Source organism: Scylla paramamosain, chromosome 4 (genome assembly GCF_035594125.1).
Source record: "Scylla paramamosain isolate STU-SP2022 chromosome 4, ASM3559412v1, whole genome shotgun sequence".
Classification (NCBI taxonomy): Eukaryota; Metazoa; Arthropoda; class Malacostraca; order Decapoda; family Portunidae; genus Scylla; species Scylla paramamosain.
In genome coordinates this window covers 7,906,805-7,934,259 of record NC_087154.1, presented here as the reverse complement: position 1 = coordinate 7,934,259, position 27,455 = coordinate 7,906,805, and the positions used below count along the sequence as shown (strand labels likewise).

General features: G+C 40.5%; 3 protein-coding genes across 4 annotated transcripts in view; all 3 read left to right on the top strand.

Annotated features, from left to right (window-relative positions):
• The window catches only part of LOC135099688 (pyruvate dehydrogenase (acetyl-transferring) kinase, mitochondrial-like), a 50,585-nt gene extending 35,882 nt beyond the window's left edge, over positions 1 to 14,703 (top strand). For both annotated transcript variants that reach the window (XM_064002103.1, XM_064002101.1), the window contains 3 exons: positions 3,789 to 3,961; positions 12,167 to 12,391; positions 12,761 to 14,703. In XM_064002103.1, the coding sequence (XP_063858173.1) occupies positions 3,789 to 3,961; positions 12,167 to 12,391; positions 12,761 to 12,931 (569 nt within the window). In that variant the 3' untranslated portion in view covers positions 12,932 to 14,703. The remainder of the gene's footprint in view (positions 1 to 3,788; positions 3,962 to 12,166; positions 12,392 to 12,760) is intronic.
• A 6,359-nt stretch (positions 14,704 to 21,062) lies between these two features.
• On the top strand, positions 21,063 to 21,614 carry LOC135097635 (uncharacterized). The gene has a single exon (XM_063999591.1). The coding sequence runs from the start codon at positions 21,063 to 21,065 to the stop codon at positions 21,612 to 21,614; it is 552 nt and encodes a 183-aa protein (XP_063855661.1).
• An 857-nt stretch (positions 21,615 to 22,471) lies between these two features.
• Positions 22,472 to 27,231, top strand: LOC135099684 (uncharacterized). The gene is made up of 2 exons (XM_064002095.1): positions 22,472 to 23,442; positions 23,804 to 27,231. The coding sequence occupies exons 1-2, from the start codon at positions 22,779 to 22,781 to the stop codon at positions 24,034 to 24,036; spliced, it is 897 nt and encodes a 298-aa protein (XP_063858165.1). The 5' UTR covers positions 22,472 to 22,778; the 3' UTR covers positions 24,037 to 27,231.
• The last annotated feature ends 224 nt before the right edge of the window (positions 27,232 to 27,455 follow it).

Sequence of the window (27,455 nt, the reverse complement as noted above, 5' to 3'; positions counted from 1 at the left end):
AATTTACTGTACTGCATTTGACAATCTACTGGCATCATTAGGCATACCCTACATGTGGGTGACATTCACAGGCATGACCAGCAGAATTAATCTTCAGGGCACACCCACTCATATGGACATGTCTTGAAACAAAACTGGAAAACTGATCATAACATAATTTTACTATTTTACTGCAGTAATAATGGACATTTAATGTACCTTAAGACTAACTTTACCAAAACACTGGTGGGAGCCACTGTAAAAGACTTAAATTTGCTGTGAAGGCTTGGCTGCTGCTATCCTTAGCTTCACAGGGCTGCTGAGGTTGCTGATGACAAGATGAAAGCTGCATTTACATTTTCCTGAGATACTATTTTACCACGGTGTATGATATTTACATTATCCATCATGTTGTTAATGAATGCTTCAGTTATGTATTTATTGTACATTCATCTTTCTATCCTCAGTGTCATCTGTATTTTGATGTTATATTTTTGCTTGAAAAAATTTGTATTTATACTTGACTGTTGCATGAATCATTTCACATGAAGAGTATGTTTTGCAGCTGAAGAGGATTATAGTACATTCTAGCATCTATTTTATGTGAAAAATGTGTTTTATAAATTCATTTTCACAAGACTTGATTTTATAACTACCACTTTTAAATCCACAAACATTTAAGCTTACAAGTGATAACAGAGTTTACTGTATTCCACATTTTGTTTAATAAAAGATTTCAGCAGTATGTTTAGGTTTGTTGGCAGTTGTATGACAAACTAGTGGGAACAAGTCTAAGATTATTTATGTATTCATAGTCGTGTCCTCAGTAAAGAGAATGTGAGGAAACTTCAATTTATCTAGCTGTTACATCCTTGGTAAGGTTTTTGATATAGCCATCTCTGTGCTTGGTTCCATCCACAAATTTTTCACAATCAATCATTTGTGTAGCCTTGCTCCTCTGATAAAAAGAAAATAAATAAGAAAGTGCCTTTAAGTATTGTAAATACATATAAAAAAATTGTATGTACATTTTTTTTCAACTGTGACCAGCATTATCAGTAGAAGTAAAGAGAGGAATAATAATGGTAAGGCAGTGTAGCATTTCCAATCAGTATTATTATTATTATTATTATTATTATTATTATTATTATTATTATTATTATTATTATTATTATTATTATTGTTATTATTATTATTTATTTTCATTTATGATTTAATTTTGTAAGATTGCTGCTTGTAGGACAACTTTTTTTTTTTTAATGAGATTGTACTTCAATTTGATAGACCCAGTTATTTATTTGACTGACTAACATCTCTGCATTTGGGTTTGCTAAAGTATCCCTGCCACCTCTCTCTCTCTCTCTCTCTCTCTCTCTCTCTCTCTCTCTCTCTCTCTCTCTCTCTCTCTCTCTCTCTCTCTCTCTCTCTCTCTCTCTCTCTCTCTCTCTCTCTCTCTCTCTCTCTCTCTCTCTCTCTCTCTCTCTCTCTCTCTCTCTCTCTTGTTAGCAAATATCCTGTATAGGGCAATAAGATCACAGAAAATGACCCTAAATGGATGACTGCTAGGTTAAAATATTATATAGTGCATAAGGGAAGTACATATAAGAGATTAAGGGCAGGTGAAGAAGTTTTAAGGTCACAATATAATGAATTAGTTAGAACAGTCGGGAAGTTAAAGAGGAAAGCAAAGGGCAATTATGAATTATAGGTAGCCACCCAGGCGAAGACGGACCCCAAGGGATTTTATCAGGTATACAGGACAAAGAATAAGGATACTATAGGTCATGAAGGGGAAGTCTTGCCTGACAAACTTGTTAAGTTTTTACAGGAAAATGTATGAGGCAGTAGATAATGGAGATAATTATGATATCTTATATCTAGGCTTTAGTAAAGCATTTGACAAGGTACCACATCAAAGGCTCCTGAGAAAGGTTAGGGCACATGGGATAGATGGGAAGGTGTTAGGCTGGATAGGGTCATGGCTTAGCGACAGGTGACAAAGAATTGTAATAAACGGCTCGAAATCCGAGTGGGGTCATGTAATTAGTGGGGTGCCACAAGGATCAGTATTAGGGCCATTGTTTTTTCCTAATATATATCAATGACTTGGATAGTGGAATTAGCAGTGATATTAGTAAATTTTCGGATGACACACAGATATGTAGATTAATTAGGTCAGAATCGGATGCCATCACCTTGCAGGCAGATTTAGATAGGATGAATGAATGGACGGACAGATGGCAAATGTAATTTAATATCAATAAATGTAAAGTACTTAGCATAGGTAGAGGAAACCCACACAGTAGGTACACATTAAACAACAAAACTCTGGTAGGTACAGGGTACGAGAAAGATTTAGGAGTTATAGTTAGTTCTGAAATCCATCTAGGAAAATAATGCATAGAGGCCAGAAACAGGGCAAATAGGGTACTAGGATAAATTTTTAGAAGTGTTAAAAGTACAAGGCCGGAAGCAATATTAAAGTTATACTTGGTGCTGGTCAGACCTCATCTAGACTATGCTGTGCAGTTCTGGTCCCCACATTACAGGAAAGATATAGGTATATTAGAATCAGTACAGAGGAGAATGACTTAAGGATACAGGGGATGAGGAGTATTCCTTAGGAGGCGAGATTAAAGTTGTTAAATTTACATTCTTTAGAGAGATATAGGTTAAGAGGGGACCTGATAGAAGTCTTTTAAGTGGTATAAGGGTTATAACAAGGGGGATGTAAGCAAAATTCTTAGGATCAGCAACCAGGGTAGAACAAGAAATAATGGGTTCAAGCTTGAAAAATTTAGGATTACGAAGGAGATAGGAAAAATTTGGTTCACAAATTGAGTGATAGATGAGTGGAACGGACTCGGTAATCATGTTGTTGGTGCTAGGACATTGGAGAGCTTTAAGAGAAGATTGGACAGGTTTATGGATGGGGATAATAGATGGAAATAGGTAGGCATTTTTCATACAGGGACTGCCACGTGTAAGCCTGGTCGCTTCTTGCAGCTTCCCTTATTTCTTATATTCTTATCTCTCTCTCTCTCTCTCTCTCTCTCTCTCTCTCTCTCTCTCTCTCTCTCTCTCTCTCTCTCTCTCTCTCTCTCTCTCTCTCTCTCTCTCTCTCTCTCTCTCTCTCTCTCTCTCTCTCTCTCTCTCTCTCTCTCTCTCTCTCTCTCTCTCTCTTCCAAAACAATGATTAGCCTAGAAATTTTTTGTCAGTCTTGTATCCAACTTCTCATTACAGTCTTGTATTACTTCCAACCCTGATGGCTCTATTTTCTTCTTTATTCTATATCTATCATAATATTAAATACTTCAAAAGCATATTTCCATTGCTGACTTTCTATTATCTTCTACACTTACCCAATTCTTTATACACACCTCATTAAATGCATATTTCCATTGTTGACTTTCTATTATCTTTTCTACACTTACCCAATTCTTTATACACACCTCATCACAGCATTCTTAAATAACTCAGTTTTTTAATTTTGTCATGATCTTGCTCTTCTGCATTCCAAGCAACTTCAAAATCTCAAACTGCACTTGCGCATTTCTCATTTAAAACTTGCCTGTTACACCCAACATGCCTTGCTGCCATCCTCCTCCAGTCTACTCCTGCCCATCCCATCTCAACACTTGCATTAAATAGTCCTATTACACACTTAGGCATAACCACAAGAATTGTGCCAGTTTAAAGTAATAACTCTCTAGACAAGAATAAGAAGTCTCTCCTTTAATCAACATGTTGCTGTTTTGAACATGATCTCTTTTGTTTGATGATTTAAATGTTTCTCTGCTCTTTGCAGCTGACAAAAACCCAGTATCAGTGGTCTATGTACCTTCCCATTTGTACCACATGCTATTTGAGCTCTTCAAGAATGCCATGAGAGCAGTAGTGGAGCACCACGGCCCTGCATCCGATACCTTCCCCCCAGTACATGTGTTGCTGGTGATGGGGCAAGAGGATCTCACCATCAAGGTTTGTCCTGTGTGCACTTGCATGACAGTTGACAGTTAATTACCAGTGACTAACCCTTTCAAATGATATTTGTGGTTATTGTAGTACAGCATGCAAGAGGCACTCAAGGAATCAATCTTATCCTAAAATAGTATTCATCTAATGGCCACATTATATCTTTTTATCATCTTTGTTATTGGAATCTAGTGCTTTTATAGGAGTGACACTGGCCAAGGGCAACAAAACTCCAGTTAAAAAAAGCCCATTGAGATGCCAGTCCCTGAATAGGGAGTTCCAGAGAAAGGGATGAATGATTGAGAATACTGATTAATTCTAGTATTAGAGAGGTGGACAGAATAGGGGTGAAAGAAGAGTCTTGTGCAGCAAGGCCATGGGAGGAAGGGAGGCATGCAGTTAATAAGATCAGAAGAGCAATTGACATGAAAATAACAGCAGAAGATAGCTAGAGATGCAACATTGCCATTGCAGCGATGAGAAAGAGGCTGAAGACAGTTAGAGGAGAGGAGTTGATGAGATGAAAAGCTTTTGATGCCACCCTGTCTAAAAGAGCAGTATGAGTGGAACCCCCCCAGACATGTGAAGCATACTCCATACATGGACAGATAAGATCCTTGTACAGAGTTAGCTTCTGGGAGAGGGGGTGTAAAAGACTGGTGGAGATGTCTCAGAATGCCTTACTTCATAGAAGCTGTTTTAGCTAGAGATGAGGTGTGAAGTTTCCACTTTAGATTATAAGAAAAGGAGAGACTAAGGATGTTCTGTGTAGAAGCGGGGAGCAGTTGAGTGTCATTGAAGAAGAGGGGATAGTTGTCTAGAAGGTTATGTTGAATTGATAGATGGAGGAATTGAGTTTTTGAGGCATTGAACAATACCAAGTTTGCTCTGCCCCATTCAGAAATTTTAGAGATCAGAAGTCAGGCGTTCTGTGGCTTCCCTGCGTGAACTGTTTTCTTGAAAGGTTGGACGTCTATGAAAAGACATGGAAAAGTGCAGGGGTGGTATCATCAGTGTAGGAGTGGATAGGACAAGAATTTTGGTTTAGATCATTGATGAATAATAGGAAGAGAGTGGATGACAGGACAGAACCCTGAGGAACACCACTGGCAATATATATAGGAGAAGAATAGTGACCGTCTACCACAGCAGCAATAGAATGGCCAGAAAGGAAACTTGAGATGAAGTTACAGAGAAGGATAGAAGCCGTAGGAGGGTAGTTTGGAAATCGGTGTTTTGTGTCAGACTATCAAAAGCTTTTGATATGTCTAAGGCAACAGCAAGTTTCACCAAAATCTCTAAAAGACAATAATTACCAAGACTCCATAAGGAAAGCCAGAGGATCACCAGTAGAGCAGCCTTGATGGAACTCATACTGGCGATCTTATAGAAGGTTTTGAAGTGATAGATATTTAAGAATCTTCCTGTTGAGGATTGATTCAAAAACTTTAGATAGGCAGGAAATAAAAGTAATTGGATGGTAGTTTGAGGGATTAGATTAGTCACCCTTTTTTAAGGACAGGCTGAAAGTAGGCAGATTTCCAGCAAGAAGGAAAGGTAGATGTTGACAGACAGAGTTGAAAGAGTTTGACTAGGCAAGATGCAAGCACAGAGGTGCAATTTTGAGAACAGTAGGAGGGACCCTATCAGGCCCATAAGCCTTCCAAGGCTTTAGGCCAATGAGGGCATGGAAAACATCACCGTGAAGAATTTTAATAGGTAGCATGCAATTGTCCAAGGTAGAGTTTTTAGCAAAGGTTTGAGCAAAGAGTTCAGCTTTAGAGATAGACGTGATAGCAGTGGTGCCGTCTGGTTTAAATAAAAGAGGGAAAGAAGGAGCAAAGTTATTGGAGATGTTTTTGCCTAGATGCCAGAATTCATGAGGGGAGTTAGACCTTGAAAGATTTTGACACTTTCTATTAATGAAGGAGTTTTTGGCTAGTTGGAGAACAGACTTGGCATGGTTCTGGGCAGAAATATTAAGTGCATGAGATTCTGGTGATGGAAGGCTCAAGTACCTTTTGTGGGCTACCTCTCTATCATGTATAGCATGAGAACAAGCTGTGTTAAACCAAGGTTTGGAAGGTTTAGGTTGAGAAAGAGTGAGGGATGTATGGCTCCATGCCAGACACTAGCACTTCTGTTATGGGCTCAACACACAGAGATGTGTCTTTGACACAGAAGCAGTAGTCATTCCATGGAAAATCAGCAAAATATCTCCTCGGGTCCCCCAAACTAGCAGAAGCAAAACATGAGGCACTCCCACTTAGGGGGATCCTGAGGAGGGATTGGAGTGATAGGACAAGATACAGATACGAGATTGTGATTGAAGGAGCCCAGTGGAGAAGAGAGGGTAACAGTATAAGTAGAAGGATTAGAGGTTAGAAAAAGCTAAAAAATGTTGGGTGTATCTCCAAGATGGTCAGGATTATGAGTATGGTGTTGCATCAGTTACTCTAGGTCATGGAGGATAGCAAAGTTGAAGGCTAGTTCACCAGGATGGTCAGTAAAGGGAGTGGAAATTCAAAGCTGGTGGTGAACATCGAAGTCTCCAAGAATGGAGATCTCCACGAAAGGGAAGAGAGTCAGAATGTGCTCCACTTTGGAAGTGAAGTAGTCAAAGAATTTTTTTTTTTTTTTTTTTATAGTCAGAGGAGTTAGGTGAGAGGTATACAGCACAGATATATTTAATTTGAGATTGACTTTGTGGTCACAGTCAGATGGTAGAAAGCTCAGAAGATTCAAGAGCATGGGCACAAGAGCAGTTTATGTTGTTGCACACAGAAATGTAACATCCAGCTTTGGATTGAAAATGAGGATAGAGAAAGTAGGAGGGAACAGAAAAGGGGCTACTGTCAGTTGCCTCAGACACCTAAGTTTCAGTGAGGAAAAGAAGATGAGGTTTAGAAGAGGAGAGGTGGTGTTCTACAAATAGAAAATTAGATCTAAGACTGTGAATGTTGCAGAAGTTAATGAAGAAAAAGTTGAGGAGGGTGTCAAGGCAATTAGGGTCAATACTAGAAGAACAGTCCGACCTGGGGACTTTTGTGGTCCCCTCCCAGATGGGGACTCCGAGGCTAGTGTAGGAGTTGCCATGATAATTTTGAATTTTGAGTAATGTGTGTGTGTAATTAGGTGCTTGCAGTTTTGTGTGAAGGAAGAGAGTTGTCTTCAGGGCAAGCTGTGACTGCCTCCTCGTGTTGTGAGACAGAAAAGGAAACATTCAATGAGGTCACAGCTGGGTTTAATGATAAGTTTACAGCACCCCCTGATCCAGTGCTTTAGACCTCACTGGATCAGCTATGCTATTGCTATGCTAAATTTTAATGTTCTTTGGGATTGTATGCAAGAGTTTGTGCCTGCAGCATGACACCATGTATCAGTGGCCAGGACAATGCCTGGAGCTAGCCAGCACATTATCTAGTTCTGTATTGGTAGTGTGCACATCTTCAGAGAGAAAATAAAGGTACTTCAATGAAAGCAGGCTCACACACAATATGGTGAATACAGAACCAGCCTTAGTCAGTCCCTGCAAGCAACTAACACATTGGCTTGGCCCAGATGGAAACATTGAACCTGCCATGACATCCTGCAGGTGTTTAAACTAAATCCTGCATATTATCCTCAAAAATATAATGATCAGAATTTCCCTTTATTTATTTATTTATTTTTATGTAGGAGAGGCACCAGCCAATGGCAACAAAAAAAAAAAAGCCCACTGAGGTGCTGGTCCCTGTGAACAGAGTCTAAAGCATTAATAAAAAATGTAGGATAAGTGTCTTGAAAGAGTTCAAGTCCTAAGAAGATGGAAATAGAACAGCCGACAGGGAGTTCCAGAGTTTAGCAGAGAAAGGGATGAATGATTGAGAATACTGGTTAATTCTTGCATTAGAAAGGTGGACAGAATAGGGGTGAGAGAAAAAAAAGTTTTGTGCATTGAGGCTGAGGGAGGAGGGGAGGCATGCAGTTAGCAAGATCAGAAGAGCAGTTAGCATGAAAATAGCAGTAGAAGATAGCAAGAGATGCAACAATGTGGCAATGAGAAAGAGGCTGAAGATAGTCATTCAGTTAGAGGAGAGATGAGAAAGAAGCTGAAGACTGTCAGTTAGAGGAGAGGAGTTGATAAGGCAAAAAGCTTTTGATTCCATCCTATCTAAAAGAGTGGTATGAGTGGAACCCTCTATACGTGTGAAGCAAACGCCATACATGGACAGATGAGGATGCTGTACAGAGTTAAAGCTGGGGAGGGGGGGGGTTGAGAAAAAGTGACAGGGATGACTCAGAGCACCTATCTTCATAGCTGTTATGGCTAGAGATGAGATGTGAAGTTTCCTGTTTAGCTTATAACTAAAGAACAGATCAAGGATGTTCACTATAGAAGAGGGGGACAGTTGAGTGTCACTGAAGAAGAGAGGATAGTTGTCTAGAAGGTTGTGTTGAACTGATAGATGGAGGAATGAATTTTTGAAGCATTGAGCAATTTTAAGTTTGTTCTGCCCCAGTCAGAAATTTTAGAGAGATCAGAACTCAGGCATTCTGTGGCTTCCTTGCATGAACTGCTTACTTCCTGAAGGGCTGAACATCTATGAAAAGACGTGGAAAAGTGCAGGGTGGTATCATCAGTGTAGGAGTGGATAGGACAGTTTGGATTAGAAGATCGTTGATTAATAATAGGAAGAGAGTGGATGATGGGAGAGAACCCTGAGGAACTCCACTGTTAATAGATTTAGGAGAACAGTGACAGTCTACCATAGCAGCAATAGAATGGTCAGAAAGGAAGCTTGAGATGAAGTTACAGAGAGGATAGAAGGTATAGGAGGGTAGTTAGTTTGGAAATTAGTGTTTTGTGCCAGACTCTGTCAAAAGTTTTTGATATTTCTAAGGCAGCACTTAAAATTTCACCAAAATCTCTAAAACAGGATGACCAAAACTCAGGAAGGAAAGCCAGAAGATGACCAGTAGAGCAGCATTGACAAAACCCATACTGGCAATCAGATAGAAGGTTGTGAAGTGATATATGTTCAAGAATCTTCCTGTTGAGGACAGATTAAAAAACTTTAGATTGGCAAGAAATGAAAGCAGTAGGACGGTAACTTGAGGGATTAGAATGGTCACCCTTTTTAGGAACAGGCTGAATGTAGGCATACTTCCAGCAAGAAGGAATAGTAAGCGTTGATAGACAGTTGGAAGAGTTTGGCTAGACAAGGTGCAAGCATGGAGGCACAGTTATGGAGAAGAATAGGAAGGACCCCATCAGGTCCATAAACTTTCCAAGGGTTTATGCCAGTGAGGGCATGGAAAACATCATAACAAAGATTTTAATAGGTAGCATGGAGTAGTCAGAGGGTGGAGAAGGAGGAACAAGCCCTGAATCATCTAAAGGTTGAGTGAAGAGTTCAGCTTTAGAAATGGATGAGTTGTCAGTGGTGCAGTAGACACCTGCCAAAACAATAATTACTCCCAGTGAGGTCTAAAGCACTGTTCAGGGGGTACTGTGAACTTATCATTAAACCCAGCTGTGACCTCACTGAACATTTCTCTTTGTGTCTCACAACACAAGCAGGCAGTCACAGTCTGCCCTCTAAAGGCAACTCTCTTCCTCCACATAAAACTATAAGCACCTAATAACACACACACCCTTCACTCAAAAATGTCAAAATTATAATGGCAACTACACCAGCCTTGGAGTCCCCTTCTGGGGAGGGGACCATAAATGTCTCCAGGTCGGACTGCCTTTCTGTCGATGACCCTAAGTGTCTTGACACCCCCCCAACATTTGTGGTCTAAGATCTAATTTTCAATCTGTAGAATACCACCTCTCCTCTTCTAAACCTCATCTTTTCCTCACTGAAACTCTGGTGTCTGAGGCAACTGACAGTAGCCCCTTTTCTGTTCCCTCCTACTTCCTCTATCCTCATTTTTGATCCAAAGCTGGATGTTGCATTTATGTGTGCAATGACTTAACCTGCTCTCGTGCCCATGTTCTTGAATCTTCTGAGTTTTCCACCATCTGGCTATGACTACAGAGTCACTCTCAAACTAAATTTATCTGTCCTGTATACCTCTCACCTAATTCCTCTGACTATAAGAAATTCTTTGACTACTTAACTTCCAAAGTGGAGCACATTCTGACCCTCTTCCCTTTTGCAGAGATCTCCATTCTTGGAGACTTCAACGTTCACCACCAGCTTTGGCTTTCCTCTCCCTTCACTGACCATCTTGGTGAACTAGCCTTCAACTTTGCTATCCTCCACGACCTAGAGCAATTGGTGCAACACCCTACTCGTATTCCTGACCATCTTGGAGATACACCCAACATTCTTGACCTTTTCCTGACCTCTAATCCTTCTGCTTATGCTGTTACCCTTTCTTCTCCATTGGGCTCCTCCGATCACAATCTCGTATCTGTATCTTGTCCTATCACTCCAATCCCTCCTCAGGATCCCCCTAAGCGAAGGTGCCTCTGGCATTTTGCCTCTGCTAGTTGGGGGGACCTGAGGAGGTATTTTGCTGATTTTCCTTGGAATGACTACTGCTTCCGTGTCAGAGACCCGTCTTTGTCTGCTGAGTGCATAACAGAGGTGATATTGTCTGGCATGGAGGCATACATTCCTCACCCTTTTTCTCGACCTAAACATTCCAAATCTTGGTTTAACACAGCCTGTTCTCATGCTATACATGATAGAGAGGCGGCCCATAAAAGGGCACTTGAGCTTCCCATCACCAGTGATGGTTTAGGTAAGGAATGTATGCCTCCATGAAAGACACTATCACCTCTGTTATGAACTCAGCACACAGAGATGAGTCTCTGACATGGAAGCAGTAATTATTCAAAGGAAAACCAGCATAATACCTCTTCAGGTACCCCCCCCCCCCCATTTAGCAGAGGCAAAATGCCAGAGACACCTCCACTTCAGAGGATCCTGAGGAGGGATTGGAGTGATAGGACAAGATACAGATATGAGATTGTTAATGGAGGAACCCAACAGAGAAGATAAGGTAACAGCATAAACAGAAGGATTAGAGTTTAGGAAAAGGTCGAGAATGTTGGGTGTATCTCCAAGACAGTCAGGAGTGAATAGGGTGTTGTACCAGTTGCTCAAGTTCATGGAGGATACCAAAGTTAAAGGCTAGTTTACCAAGTTGGTCAGTGTGGGAAGAAGGAAAACCAAAGTTGGTGGTGAACATTGAAATCTCCAAGAACGGAGATTTTCGCAAAAGAGAAGAGAGTTATTGTGCTCCACTTTTGAAGTTAAGAAGTCAAAGAATTTCTTACAGTCAGGAGTTAGGTGAGAAGTACACAGCACAAATGAAGCACAGATAAATTTCATTTGAGAGTGACTGTATTCATAGCCAGATGGTGGAAAATTCGGAAGATTCAAGAGTGTGGGTTGTCATTGCACACGTAGACAACATTCAGCTTCGGATTGAAAATGAGAATAGAGAAAGTTGGAGGGAACAGAAAAGGGCCTACTGTCAGTTGCCTCAGACACCTGTGTTTCAGTAAGGATAAGATGAGGTTTAGTAATGGAGAGGGATGTTCTACAGATTGAAAATTAGATCTAAGACTGCAAATGTTGCAGAAGTTAATGAAGAAAAAAGTTGAGGGTGAGGTCAAAACACTTAGGGTCAGTACCAGAATAGCACTTCAAACTGGGAACATTTATGTTCCTCACCCCAGATGGAGACTGAGGTTGATGTAGGAGTCCCCATGATAATTTTGAATTTTGAGTGAAGGGTGTGTGTGTATTTAGGTGCATGTAGTTTTGTGTGAAGGAAGAGAGTTGATTTTAGAGGGCTGGCTGTGACTGGACCCTATATGTCTTGACACTTTCACCAGGGGATTGATTTTTTGTCAAAAATTATAATCCACGTCAGTTGCATGTGGTTAAAAAATGAAAAACCCAGACTAAAGGGAGGAGTTAGTACATCGTTAAAGAGGTCCCTTATTGTAAACGTGATAGAGCCTACACATGTAAGCACATGTGGACCTTTTCTAAAATGATGAAACAAATGAAATGCATGCAGTTAAATAGTTGCTGAAACTGGAAAAAAATCTTTTAAGTCATTGAGTTCTTACCATATCCTGTATTAGTTAGTCTAGAGTATTTTTTAATCCAAGTACTTCAAGGAACCAAGCATGCAGAAATACTTATAAATACCTTTTTTAGAAATTAAAAAGATGTAAGATGAATTTGCACCCATTTCCAGCTGTCCGATCAGGGTGGTGGAATTCGCAGGAGCCTGATGGACTTGCTCTTTAACTACATGTACTCTACGGCACCTCAGCCTGCTGTCTCTGGCCTGGACACTCCTCCCTTGGCTGGCTATGGTTATGGCTTGCCACTGTCTCGACTGTATGCCCGCTACTTCCATGGTGACCTGCAGGTGACCTCTTACGATGGATATGGGACAGATGCCACAATCTACTTGAAGGTTAGTGGAAATTTTCCAGGTCCTAGTGAAACTTGTGATATTGAATGGTTAATTATATGTGAATGTCCATGTACACACACAATTTTTACCCTAATTTTTCCCCATATTTATAACCTTCTCAATGCCTGTATCATCTCTGAAGCCAGTTTATTGCTCTTGCCCTCTTGACTACTGTATTAAGGAGCTTAGTGGTGTAGTGCTTGGCTCATAGCCAGGAGTTCCCTTACAAATCTTGGTCTAGAGAACATATGGTTTTGTCTCCTTTGACATAGCATCCTGTTCACCCAACTCTGAGCCTCTGTAGCTTGCTGTCTTTTGTTTCATAAGAAGTAAGCAATATCAGGTTTATTTCTCTCTCCCTCTCTCCAGGCACTCTCAAGTGAAGCGAATGAACTGCTCCCTGTATACAATAAGACCTGCCAGCGTCAGTACTCCACTCCAGTCCAGACACATGACTGGTCCTCACAGGTTCATTCTGCCATGTTCATTCGCCCCTTCAGCACCACGTCACGTAACAAGCATGAACAGAAGTCATCATAGCCTCTATGAAGCATAGTTTTGCCACTACAGACCCTCTCCACCATATCATACTATGTAGTCTTCTAATGTAGAAGTGTCAGTCCAGATACAACCCTTAGGGCACTCTGTAATTGAGGTTGAGTTGTCAAGGGTGATTGCTATTATTGTTCTAATTGTATACATGACTCAAATTAGGTTTTACAGTGGACTTGTATGTCGTTAGATAACTGCCAAAGATTTTCTTCCCTTAATTAAATATGGACGAGTTCTTTTATAGCTCAGGTTCACATAGTTGTATTGTACCACGTGACTGAGGTGGTTAAACCCTCAAATGATAGAATGTGCTCTTTGAGAGAGCTACACAGACATCATAAATCATAACATACAATGCCTTCACACACTTAAAGAAACATTTACTCAGGTTTCAAGAGACTATGGCACTAAAAGTTTTGGGGTTTAATACTAGAGGCAGTACAGAGATAGTGGACCGTTATGAGTTCAGTTCTCATGATAAAACCTTGGCCATGAAGTACGTATGGCATTTAGATTGGTGCTGGGATTGCTGAGAAGGGACAGAGCTTAAAGTAAAACTGCAGAAAAATTCCCCAATCCTAATAGTGGTGGCTTTCTTGAATTCTTCCATGATTCTGATGATCTGGCATTTTAAAGTACAGATTAGCAGTTGTTAATTGCATAGTTGTAATGAAATATTGAGATGAGGATAATTCAAGTTCCTTGGATCTTTCCAAAATTGTTATTAGGTTTACAACCATTTTTTAAACAATATATGGAAAAACATATCAAAAAAATTTTTTTTTCGGCTTTGCCTAAACACTGTAATTTGCCAGCTTCTTGTATACACAATTTTAATCAGCTTTAGAAATGCCTTTTCACCCTGCATGCATCATTTGTTGCGTGTTAGCTGTCACTCATTGAGGTGTTATAATATTTTGCAAACACTCATTGAGGTGTTATGATATTTTGCAAACCAAGACCAGATATCAATGGCAGTACAGTAACATGTTTTCTGACACAATTCATAATCCATACCTTTATTTAACATGGTGCTCCTCTGAAGTAAATACTTTGGTAAAAGTTAAGACTTTCCAGATGATTTGTTTCCTGGACAGTCTTAACTCAAGCACAAAATGACACATCCATTGGCCCTTGAAACTGTTGCTGTTGTAGCACTACACATAATTTTGTCTGCCTAGTTAGGAAACAGTTAGGGAACAAAACAATATTTGTGGTTAATAGAAATAGTGAACAGATTTCATAACAATGATTTGAGGAGGAGGAGCCGCAGCAGCAATAGTATGGTAGGTTCAGTATTACCAACCCATCATTGCAGTATGATTATTCAGGCCATGCTGCATTGGGTAACAAAACAATGCAATTAATGTATTAAGTTGATTCATATTTAGCCATAGCAAATGGTATTTTATCAAAGATATTTAGACTGGTGAGGTTCTCTGGTCTGAGTTAGGCTAAGATTTAAAAGTTTATACATATATCCAGTTCTAAAATCATGTAATGCTGCATCCATCAGAGGAAATATTTTTGACAATGTTGTTAGTATTAATAATGGTGAGTGTCCATGACCTGGGAACAGATTATTGTGCATAAGTGTTTGACTCAGCAAAGCCAAAAGTACAGATACTATGTTAGCATGTTGAGATCACTCTTGTACTAAGTCAGTGTATCTGGCTGATAGTTCATTTTGTGTGAGTGATGTGTGTCCTTTGTAAATAGAGATAAATATTTTTATTTATTAAAATCCATTATGGACTATATATTTCTTCTGTTCTTGACCTAATGTGAGCTTTGAGACAATCAGGAAGTTGTTCTCTTGTATATTCAAGCATATACAAAACAGAGCAAAATAGCTTGTACACAGCGTAGAACTAAGAAATTAACCAAACAGAAGGTTTAATTGGTCATTTTGGAGGTCCTTGCTTGGACACTTCTGACCAGTATAAAAGAGATCACTGTAGATGTCATGAACACAATGATTTTGAGCCATGTCTCTGTTGGGGTTTAAGAATACCTTGTCACTACCAAACTGCTTTTTCCCTTCATTTAGATGTTAGTTTTTTTTTTTTTTTTTTTTTTTTTTTTTTTCTTTCTTTCCATTGAGGCCATTATTTATACTGGTGAATATCAATAAAGATCCCCATCAGTTAATATTTAATGGTGTAATGGTAGAATATGTTGAGTCTAGAGGAGTCTAGAGCAAACTTCTCCAATAACTTTTTTTCTTATTTCCCTCCTTTATTTCAACCATATGGCACCATTGTTATTACATCTATCTCTAAAGCTGAACTTTTCGCTCAAACCTTTACTAAAAACTTTACTTTGGGTGATTCAGGGCTTGTTCCTCCCTCTCCTCCAGCCTCTGACTACTTCATGCTTCCTAAGGAAAATCCTTAAACATCTATCACTTCACAACCTTCTATCTGATAGCCAGTATGGGTTCCGTCAAGGCCGCTCTACTGGTGATCTGGCTTTCCTTATTGAATCTTGGTCATCCTCATTTTGAGATTTTGGTGAAACTTGCTGTTGTCTTAGACATCAAAAGCTTTTGATAGAGCCTGCCACAAATCTTAGATTTCCAAACTACCCTCCTACGGCTTCTATCCTCAGTAACTTCATCTCAGGTTTTCTGACTTTTTTTCTGACTGTTCTACTGTTGCTGTAGTAGACGGTCACTGTTCTCCCAGATGTATTAACAATGGTGTTCCTCAGGGCTCTGTCCTAACACCCATTCTCTTCCTATTATTCACCAATGATCTTTTCGTCTCATCAACTCCTCTAACTGACTGTCTTCAGCCTCCTTCTCATCGCCGCAATGTTGCATCTCTAGCTATCTTCTACCGCTATTTTCATGCTAATTGCTCTTATGATCTTTCTAACTGCGTGCCTCGCCTCCTCCCTCGACCTCGCTGCCCAAGACTTCCTTCTTTCTCTCACCCCTATTCTGTCCACCTCTCTAATGCAAGAGTTAACCAGTATTCTCTCTATCATTCATCCCTTTCTCTGTTAAACTCTGGAACTCCCTGCCTGCTTCTGTATTTCCACCTTCCTATGACTTCCTTCAAGAGGGAGGTTTCAAGGCACTTATCCTTCAGTTTTTGACTACCGCTTTGGACCCTATTCAGGGATCGGCATGTCAGAGGGTTTTTTTTTTTTTTTCTTTACTGGATTTTTGTTGACCTACATTTAAAAAAAAAAAAAAAAAATAGAAGCCTTTAAAACCAACCAGACAAGGAGGAGGAGGAACAGGGACAAAATAACACACGCCCACACGACAGCACAGCCAAAGGTGTATTGCGGTTCCTGGTGCCGTATTAACAAAGATTCTCAGAGTTGGTCTTAGCCTTCTGCTTAGACATATGCTTATCTATTAAGCGGTCTTAAAGTTGTGCTGAGACGAACTCTTAAGCCCAAGTATGAAATGATGAAAGCAAAACAGTAAAATCTTATATTTCTCAATTTTGAGTCAATAGTGCAATCTTTTTACAATTTCTAGATTAAATAAAAAAAAGTAATTTGTCACTGATTTTGTAAGGATATGAGCACATAAATTTGTGCTTATTAATAAGGAAATTAGATCCTGCGCAAGACGCGTGCATTTTTTGTGTTTACGTCCTTGAGCCAGTGTTGCCCCACCGCTCCCACTCTGCAGCGCCTCCTTTTCTGTCCTTTTTCTTTAGTATGGAGGAGATCAGTGAAATGAACCAAACAGTCATTACAGAATGGTTGCATTTCCAGAGGCATGAGGTAGGTACTGGAAACGCGGCAACACCGCTCACCATACACCCTCGGCGCAGCTGTGATCCTGTGGTAGACACACAACATTCGAACACGTGCAGTGAGGACGAACTACCTAAGGCATAGTATGCGGTAGGTTCCATGGAAGCTGTATCTATCAGCCCTCATCTCTGCCTCCATAATGATCTTGCGCTCTCCTTGTGGTGGCCTTTCCCGCAGTAGTTGCCGTGCCCATACTGTCCGTCTTCGTCTTGCTGGCCTAATTGGGTGTCTTCCTGTTCCGAGTCGTCCAACAATTTGTGGTGGGCAGGAACCAATAACTCACTATTTAAGGAACCGGTTCCTTGGGCGGGCGGAACCATCGGAACTGGTTCCGGAACCGGTTCCGCGGGGAATCGGTAAAGTGCGACTGATGAAGACCCGAGTCTCGGAACCGCCAGCATGCTGCTTGGCGGTTATCATGGTGTAGCGGTTCCGAAACCGGTTCCGCGGTGAGTCGGTAGAGCGCAGCTGGTGAATATCCAAGTCTCAGAACCGCCAGAGCGTTGTTTGGTGGTTAGCAGGGTGTAGCGGTTCCAGGACTCATCTAGAATACTGGTGGGAATGATTACCGATTACCGACTCCCGATCCCGAGAGACGGAGGCTCTGGGATAGATAGTGAATGGGTGCACCGTTTAGTTGATGTTTACTCTTATCTCACACAGGATTTGTTCAATATACTCGTGGGTTTATGTCAACTTGCATGTTATCGTGGGATGTCTAGTGCAGAGGTGTTTAATGCTTGATGTAATTTCATTGCATTTTAACTTGTCTTTACAGACTTAAGCATATGATACAACATCAGACAACGTGTACTCTATATAGTTCCAAACTAGTAATGATCTAATTCGCTTCGATGTCATTAAAAAAGAAAGAAAAAAATTTACTGACTACATTTAAGCGTGATAAATGCTCCTCCTCCAACACTGCAAATTTAGATATAACCTCGATATGTGCACCCTCAACGCGCTGCCCTTGAAAAATCATTGGTGCCTGAAAAATGTTACGTTATATTTCGAGACAGGAAGGATTACAGAACAATCAACAAATAAGATATTATATATATCTATGCAGATAAGGTTTTTATTTACTCATGAGGACAAAGATCACAGTCTACTCTTTGGCATTCAACTCTCATGACGCGTCACCGGAAGTGCACCAATATATATATATATATATATATATATATATATATATATATATATATATATATATATATATATATATATATATATATATATATATATATATATATATATATATATATATATATATATATATATATATATATATATATATATATATATATTTGAGGTAGACGACGTTAAAAGCTATGGCACATTCTCCATTATTTATTTCCTTGTGGGTGTTTTCTATTTTTCGTATAGTCTTCCGGAGATCTGGAAGTTTGCCAAATATTTGTCCATATGGCGACGTTTCGGATATTCCTAGATCTCTCTGACAGCTGGGTCTGGTCGGCGTCTTTCTTCTTTGCTTGTAGGAAGATTGAGAATATTTAAGAGTTTGGACAGAAGAAGTAAAATAAAGGAAATTGAAGGAAAGTAGTAGATTAAAGATTGTGGGCAGACCACATTGCTATTTTTTAAATGAAGTTTTTGAGTGTGTCTGGTCGGCGTCTTTCTTTCTTTGGTAGAGAAAGATGGTGAAGAATAAAGGGTTTGGACAGAAAGAAGAAAAAAAAAAAAAAAATAGGTAGAAAATGAAGGAAAGTAGAAGAGAAAAAGATTGTGGGCAGACCACAATGCTATTTTTGGTTATATTGTGAAGAGCTTGATGTTGCTGGTCAGTGTCTGGTGAGCGGGCTGGTTATATGCCGTCTTGGCGGATCACAGGGACAGGAGAGGGCGGAGCCGAGCGCGGTGATTGGCTCGCCTGTGTCAACTCGTGACTTGCTGAGCTCCTTTTCGTCTTGCTGTGGGAAGTACTTGGAAGTTATCTGCTTGCCTGTTGATTGTAGGTATCTTTGTTGTTATGTATATTGCTTCTTGGAATAGGAAGCATCGACAGTCACTTTCCTTGTCAAGTACTGTTGTTTTACTTTCTAGATCTTGACGAGTGAGGCTGGTTATGCTTGGCAGCGTAGTGGTCTTTGATAACGCCGTTGGATAGGTGGCAGGTGAGACGCCGAGATAGGGAGGTCCTCGTCATTCCAATTGAGAATGAGGCCCACACTCCTCACTGTTGCAAGTGTGTTGGTAAATGACTTGGTCTTCCTTTAAGGGCGTCTTGGTTGTGCTGGGTCATTTTCGGAGTAGTAGATGATAAGTGTGATCTCTTGTTCTGCGTTGGTAGGGAGCACGTTCTTGTTTATTATGCTTTTTATTATTTCTCTGTCTATCTTGTGCTCAGTTGACATGAAGTTTATGTAGAATAACTTGATGGTTTTGTGCTTCTCCTGTGCTGTTTTACTGCTCATTCCATTTATCCATTTACGTCTTGATGACTCGATGTCGGAGTCACGGTAGCCGTTGTTAACGAGTACTTGGGTGACCCGTTCTATCTCTTGGTGGGTGTCACTCCAAGTTGAGCAGTGGGAGAAAGCTCTTCAGACGTATGCACTAATAGTTGATTGAAGGTAGCGTTTGGGGCACTCGCTATTCCCGTTCAGGCAAAGCCCTTGATTTGTATGAACTGTAAAAACTGGTATAAACTGTAGTCTTGAATCCCGCTCTGCTTGCTGTCACGAGGATGTTGAGTAAGGGAAGGTGTCCTTCGCATGGTTCTTCGTAAGTGAAGTTGAGTTCAGAGGCGGTGATAAAACGTTGTCTGAGCTCCTGCAGTTCCTGAACGTTCTTGACTCACGTGAAAATGTCGTCTACGCAACGGCAGTAAAGAGAGGGCTTGTCACCGAGCAGGGATGATTCACTACCGCCGATGAAGAAATTCGCAAACAGCACTCCTAGTGGGCTGCCCATTGCTACGCTGTCAATCTGTTGGTACATATTACCACTAGGGCAGATGAACGGTGCCTCCTTCGTGCAGATCTATAGTAATATCTTCATTCTATTTTCAGGAATTTTCAGGGGCGTAGTTTCTTTGTTATAAACTCGCTGGAGGATGAAATCCATTGTATTATCAACGGGGACGTTCGTGAACAGGCTCTTTATGTCGAGGGAGGCGATGAGGTGGTTCTCAGCAGTCGGGGCGTTTTGTAGAATCTCGAGGAAGTCAGCAGCCGATGAAAGGCTGTATGGATTCGGCACATACAGTGTCAGTATTTCATTCAATTTCTTGGCAATGCTGTAGGTAGCCGTGGGTATTTGGGAGATGATAGAGCGTTGAGGGTTGCTTGTTTTATGTGTTTTGACGTTTCCATACGCGTAGCCAGGTGAATATTTTCCTGTAAGCTTCTGGAGTCCTAAGGTGGTGCCGGCGGTATTGATAGCGTCATTGACTTTCTTCTTGATGGAGTCGGTGGGGTTACGTGTTATCTTTCTGAATTTAGAAGTGTCACTGAGGATAGTGTTAATTTCTGAATATATATATTCCTCCCTGTTGATTAAGACGAAGGCCGCCGTTTTGTCTGCGCGACGGGTGACGATTTTCTTTGTTTTCCCTTGTTTTCTATTTTCTTTGCTTGCTGGCTTGCTTGCTTGAGACACCGACCAGACCCGGCCTAAAGATGGATCTAGGAAGATCCGAAACGTCGCCATATGGACAAATACTCAGCAAACTTCCTGAACACCTCCGGAAGACTATACGAAAAACAGAAAACACCCACAAGAAAATAAATCATGGAGAATGCGCCATAGCTTTTTAACATCGTCTGCCTCAAAGAAAACTTACTACCTGGCTTCACACACGCACACACGCACGCGCGCACACACACACACACACTCACACACACACACACACACACACACACACACACACACACACACACACATATATATATATATATATATATATATATATATATATATATATATATATATATATATATATATATATATATATATATATATATATATATATATATATATATAAGAGTCTTAAGAATCTTAAGTCGGCTTACACCAAGGATCGGCACTAAGCCCACTATTATTCAACATAGTGTTCGATGTCATAACGGAAAATGTCAGAGAGGAACCACCCTGGTGTGTATTATATGCTGATGACATTGTCTTAGTGACCGAAAGGAGAGGACAGCTGGAAAGAAAATTAGAAGAATGGAGAGTTGCTTTGGAAAGCAGAGGAATGAGGATTAGTAGGTCCAAAACTGAATATTTTACGACGGATACAAGGGGCGATCAACAGGCCACAATTAGACTGAATGGTGAAAAGTTGAAGAGAGTGAAAACATTTAAGTACTTGGGATCGATGGTAGACGAGACAGGGGAAATGGAAAAAGAAGTGAACTTCCGGATTCAGTGTGGCTGGAACAATTGGCGGCAAGTTTCGGGTGTGATATGCGATAGAAGGGTACCAGTAAGAGTGAAGGGCAAAGTCCACAAAGCAGTCGTTAGACCTGCTTTGATGTATGGGCTAGAAGCAGCACCTTTGAAGAAGATTGAAGAGAGGAAGATGGATGTAGCGGAGATGAAGATGTTGAGATGGATGGTGGGAGTCAACAGAACAGACCGAATTAGGAATAAGTACATAAGAGGAACGGTGAAAGTAGTTGAAGTCTCCAAGAAGATCCAGGAGTCAAGGTTGAGGTGGTATGGACACTTGAGAAGAAGAGTTGGCGAAGACCACGTAGGAAGGGAGATCATGGAAATGGAGGTGGAGGGAGTTAGAAGAAGAGGACGGCCCAAAAGAAGATGGATTGACTGCATAAACGGAGATCTTGGGGAGAAGAATATAAATCCAGAGATGGCAAACAATAGAAATACGTGGAGAAGGCTCATTCACAACGGCGACCCCGAATAGGGAAAAGCTGGGAAGAAGAAGAATTACATATATATCTTAAGCACTACATAAATGTAACGTGCGTATGTATTGCCATCAGTAGTCATTTGAAACCGGCTCCAAGACTCGGAATCCGTTCCTAGCTGTTCTTGGCGGAACCGTCGGAACCGGTTCCGGAACCGGTTCTCGCCCAGCCCTATCAACAATAAGAAAGCAACAGTGATGAGATCCTTGTGATGCATCTTGTTTTGGTGTGTGTGCGGGACTGATGACTGACGGGCTGACATTACATCGTCGCCCTGTGATGGAGCTCATCTGATCCAGTGGTTCTCAGCCTTTTTCTCTCCATTCCCCCTTTCATGAATTCTCAACATTCGTGTGGCTTCCCTTCATATTTGTCCCAAATCCTATCCCGGCAAAAAAGGTAAAAAAAAAAAAAAAATAAAATAAATAAATAAATAAATAAATAAATAAATTACTGAATGTTTGCTTTTATTACATAGGTGAGTCATCATTATCTTGTATTTGACAGATTTCTGTGATATGGTTAACTTACATCACTAGACTACAAAATACTAGCATTTTTTTTATTCAGATTCCTAACATTATTTATAAATGTATAATTTGTAACAGCCCGCCATGGCCCCCCTAAATTCTTGCGTGGGGGCTATGCCCCCTAGGTTGAGAACTACTGTCCTAAGCGAACGGCCGTCATGTTTGTAATGTCACAGACGGGGACAGGGGTGACGGTGACGGGCTGGTATGAACCGCGCCTTGAATTTAAGACCTAGGCTCAATCACGACTTGGGAAGTTAAGCACAAATCTAAGCTTAAAAGCTGGTCTGAGTCAAATCTCTAAAGTTAAGAATCTTTATTAATTCGGCTGTAGACTTTTTGGCGCGCGGGATCCGCGAGTGTGGGTGGCGGAGGCGCAGTTCACAACAGCTCGTCACCATCACCGTGGCATCACAAATGTCCCCGTCCGTGACAACCCAAATATGACGGCCGTCCGCTTCTGAGATGAGCTCCATCACAGGGCGACGGCATCCGGTGGCGGAGATAATGCAGCCATGTCCGAACCGGGACAGTTATATTCTACGTAAGGTTGACGTATATCATGGTAAATGATGTCATTTCCTGTTTTGTCTTACCACTGACGCTCAACAGACACGCACACAGTGAGCCATGGCGAAAGTTCTGCCACCACCGTTGCTGCTACTGGTGCTGGTAATATTAAGTTCTGGAAGCCCCTCCAGACGACTAGTGCAAGCGAAGGACTGTACTGCTGGCAGTACAACCGTGCATAGAGGAAGAGAAACAGTAAACGATAGACCTGTTAAGAACGGGGAAGCGAAACATGAGATGTTTGTGAAGGCTATGAGGGGCTTTAAGGGTGTCAGTCTTGAAGTGCATGAAGGGAATGGCCTTAAGGCTGCCTGGTTCCCTAAAGAGGATTGTTTTTCACATGATGGCAAGTGGCAACAAATACTGACAAAGACGGAAATAAAAGACAGTAAGACTACTATGACACTGAGGATTGCTGAATGTTGGATAACGTGCACGATAAACAGCTCTCTATCTAACCCTGACAGCTTCAGTGTAGTGGCTTATGGTCCTTCATCGTGGCTAAAAGAAACCCCAGAAGGTGATTGCGAGGTCAAGGCTTATAGTCGCACTGATGAAAAGAAATACACCTGCCAAGAACCTCGAACCTCAATCATTGAGAACCTCCCCGATCCCGAGTCACTGACGAGCATACCGGTGTGGGCAATAATAGTGGCGGTGGTGTTAGCTGTGATAGTAGTGGGCGCGATAGTGGTCTATTGGAAGTGGAAGTCTGAGACATCACGTGAGTAATGCTGGTTTATGTGTGACTGATTTCACTAATATTTTACATCTTAATTACACTGTATTTAAGTGTTTTAATGTTTGAATTGTTGCCAATAAACATCAATCTTGAAAAAAAAAAAAAACTGTGTGTGTGTGTGTGTGTGTGTGTGTGTGTGTGTGTGTGTAATTTATTTTATTAATATTTCTTGTTTAAATTACTATGTATATAAGTGTTTTAAGAAGCGAGTTGTAGCCAATAAACGTCAATCTGAAACGTCAATATCAGTCTAAAAAAAAACTGTGTGTGTGTGTGTGTGTGTGTGTGTGTGTGTGTGTGTGTGTGAGAGCAACAATCACTAATAACTTTACCATACCCACAGGCAACGCAGCAAATCCAGGTGAATTAACTGAGCCAAACAACGCGCCACACGTCATAAATGATGTCACGTATGAGTCGTTTGGAAATGACACCATCGAGGATCACTCGCCGTGCGAAGCCTTCGACAACACCACCAAAGATGGCCCCTCGCTAGTACAGGGAGAAGCACCGTACACTATTGAAAATAACCAGCACGAATCTTTCAGCAGTTACGAGCACAGATACAACCAGTAGGCGGTCCCAAAGATTACATCCACCAATTTACTATTTATTTATTTATTTTTTTTTAAATATTACAGACACGTTGGATAGCAGAAGATTAAAGATAAACAAGAAAATCTTGATGATGCATAAATTTCTTTTCTCATGGTAAACCTGGAGTTATAATAGTGTTTCCTTGTCTATTCATAGGATAAACTTTAGTAATGGAAATTACAAGGAAAATTTTGTTATGCCACCCTCGTTTTGGGGGATGTAGATCATTTGTGCCCTGTGTGGTATATGTTTTGTGTATTTTGGAATGTTGCCATGCTGCGTTCGTACGTGTGTGTATGTTCATTGTCACAGATTTTTGGCTGTTACCCATTAGGGTGATGTTCCATTATCTAACAGTTGTTTGGCGTTTCTTTAATCAATTTCCCCCCCCCCCTCTCTCTCTCTCTCTCTCTCTCTCTCTCTCTCTCTCTCTCTCTCTCTCTCTCTCTCTCTCTCTCTCTCTCTCTCTCTCTCTCATTCTGCTGCCCACCAAAAACATTCATATTTCCTTCCACCACATATTTTTCTTCTGTATAACAATTCATTTGTATTTCTTTGGACGTTATTGTACGTGAAAATCACCATATCCTGAAGTTATATTTTAGCTTTAGTTAGATCACATCTGGACTACGCACTGCAGTTTTGGACACCGTATTATAGGAAAAACAAATTCCTTATAAACAGTGCAGTGGATGATAACTATTATGATGATTACTGATGGGCTGAGATGATTACCGTATAAGTTAAAACGACCTAACCTGCATTCACTGGAGAGAAGAAGGGTGCGTGGGGTCATGGTGGAAATATAAGTAAAATAAATTCATTCAGGTGATGTTAGTGACGTTCTCATAGTAAACAATCAGCACAAAACTCGAGGTAACGGATATAAGCTAGATAAGTTTAGGTTTAGGAAAGAGATTGGTGGGAACTGGTTCACAAACAGTGGTGGATGAGTGGAACAGGTTTAGCAGTCATGTGATCAGCGGCAGCACGCTAGGTAGTTTCAAGAGATGGTTGTATGATTATATGGATGGGAAAAACAGACTATAATTGGGATGTTGGTAAGGGGAGGTGGCGTTCATGATTAGTACAGGAGATGCCTAGTGTAGGCCAGCCGGCCTTTTGCAGCCTCATTTGTTATATGTCATTGATTAAGATATTTCATCCTTGTTTTGCATTTCTTAGGATTATGTTTACGTAGATTATTATGATTTTCTTCGTTGATTTTTTGACCTAAAATAACAGATTTTGAATCTCTAAGACACCCTCACGGTATATCAACTGTTAGCATCTAGTATATGAATTGAAAAACGCCTTTACAATTCATTTGCCTATTCCAACGACGTTACTTAATTTAGTGCTAGTGTCAAGTCTGCAATGCTTAGTATGTGTTGGCTGTAATACGATTATACGTACATCGTATTGTAGTTAAACTTATGTTGAAAAGGGTGTTCTTTTTTGTACGTTGTTTCTTGAGAAATGTGTATATTGTTGTTATGCTTGTATCAGGATGGTTGAAAAGGTTTACGTGAGTTGCAGCTTGTAAGGAGAGGATCATTTTCTATCAACCCCAGAGTTCCAATATTATGTGTGTGCTATGAATTACTGTGTCCTTGTGGTAACCTTACGAAGTCAAAGAAGATATAAGAAACAAGAGAAGACGACGGATGAATTAGGGAAATAGGAAAACGTGACAAGAAGGCTTAGAGAAAAGTAGAAGAAAAAAAAAAAAGCTATCAACGCCACTGTTTTGTTTAGGGCAGTGGTTCCCAAACTTTTCTGGTCGTTACCCACTTTTCATACGTGATCCTTGTCCATGGCCCTCCCCCAACAACCATAACCCGTGACTACCGTGACTGTCTACAGTCCTACACTCATTAGGTCCATATAAAAACCACTCTAGCAAATCCTGTAATTTTATTGATTCCATTTGTTATTTTTTCTCATGTTAATTATTAATAAAGAAATTTGTATTTTGCCTTTGCTGAATCTCATATAATTATTGAAATGGTACTAAAGAAGTAATATAATGCACATTAAAAAAAAATCATACGTAGAGTAATTAAAAATTGCATTATTGTGAAAAGCTGTTTCAGCAATGAAAAAAAAAAAAAAAAAAAATTCCACTGGACTGAAAAAGTGTATTAATCCCACGCAATGTGATCTGATCTTTGAATCTTACAAATCTGATAACTTTGTAATTCTGAAATGAAATGCTTTCATAGGGAGTCATAATTTACTGCCACAACCATGGCCTTCAGTGGCCACACACCCACCTCCTCCCAGACCGTTTGCTTCTGAACGTTCATGCCAGGTTCATGTTTCCTTCACTTTTGAATCCCCATTCCACTCAGTGTGAAGGGTGTTTGACGTGAAATGTTGAGAAGTCCCGGCCCATGTAGAGATGTAGAGGTCGGCTGACTAAGATATGCACAGGGAAAAAAGGCAAGCACAGCACGAGGAGGAGCAGAAAAGAGAGGTAAACAGAGCGGTGTACTGTGGGAACTTAATGTTGTCTTAACACTCTCCAACTTCTTACTGTGCCATATACCCAAACTCCGCCTTGATACTCCGATGGGCAGTGACATTATATTGCCACGCCTGTAGGCGGGTCATGTGTATGAAGTGTTTTACTGCATATGAATTGTGAGATTTATTGGACTTTCAACCTTACCATAGAGAGCTTCTGAGAAAAAAAAGAAAAAATATATATAACAAAATAGAATATATCATGTCATTTAACTGGGGTAGAAGTCAGACAGAGACAGCAGACGGCAGGCAGAGAGATCAGAGAGCAGAAGCAGAGACTAGAGGTTACAGACCTGAGAGGTGCCTGAGGAGACATGGACAAGCTCGTCCTGGTACTCGTAAGTAGAACTTAAAAGTTGTGTGATGCAGTCTTAGTAATTGTTGTCTCATGAAGGTAAAAAAGGAGGAAGTAATTTGTAGGCTGTTTTATTATTGGAATGTTTTAGATTTAGGATTTTGTGTTTGATTTTGTGTGTTTTTGTGTAATTTCTTGACTTGAATCTTAAGTATTGAATTGCTCTGACAAGAAACTCGGGTACTACTGTGAACCAAGTTGATGGAAGGTTCTCAGCGTGTTGCAGAAAGTGAAAACCCGGAAATGATTATTGTATCTAATTTTTACTGAAGTAAATGTAGAAATTTTAACAGTGTGTAATATGCTCCCTCATGGATACTACTTAAATAATAGACCACACTATAACCGTGCAAGTTGCAAGCACGACATCCGTTTTTACGGATTTCCCCTCTCCGTTCACTGTCCAACAACGACGTCACAAAAACGGAGTCCGTACTGAGCGGAGGAGTTTGCCACTGTCTCCATATCCATGTCTGTCAACATGGCCGCGCGGAGAAGAGACCTCGACAAGGAA

What these genes read in the sequence shown, in the direction of transcription:
- LOC135099684 (XM_064002095.1), top strand. Translation starts at nt 22,779, where the DNA reads ATGGCGAAAGTTCTGCCACCACCGTTGCTGCTACTGGTGCTGGTAATA. An exon ending in GTGGAAGTCTGAGACATCAC is followed by an intron (nt 23,443 to 23,803) that starts GTGAGTAATGCT and finishes CCATACCCACAG; the next exon opens with GCAACGCAGCAAATCCAGGT.
- LOC135097635 (XM_063999591.1), top strand. Translation starts at nt 21,063, where the DNA reads ATGGTAGACGAGACAGGGGAAATGGAAAAAGAAGTGAACTTCCGGATT.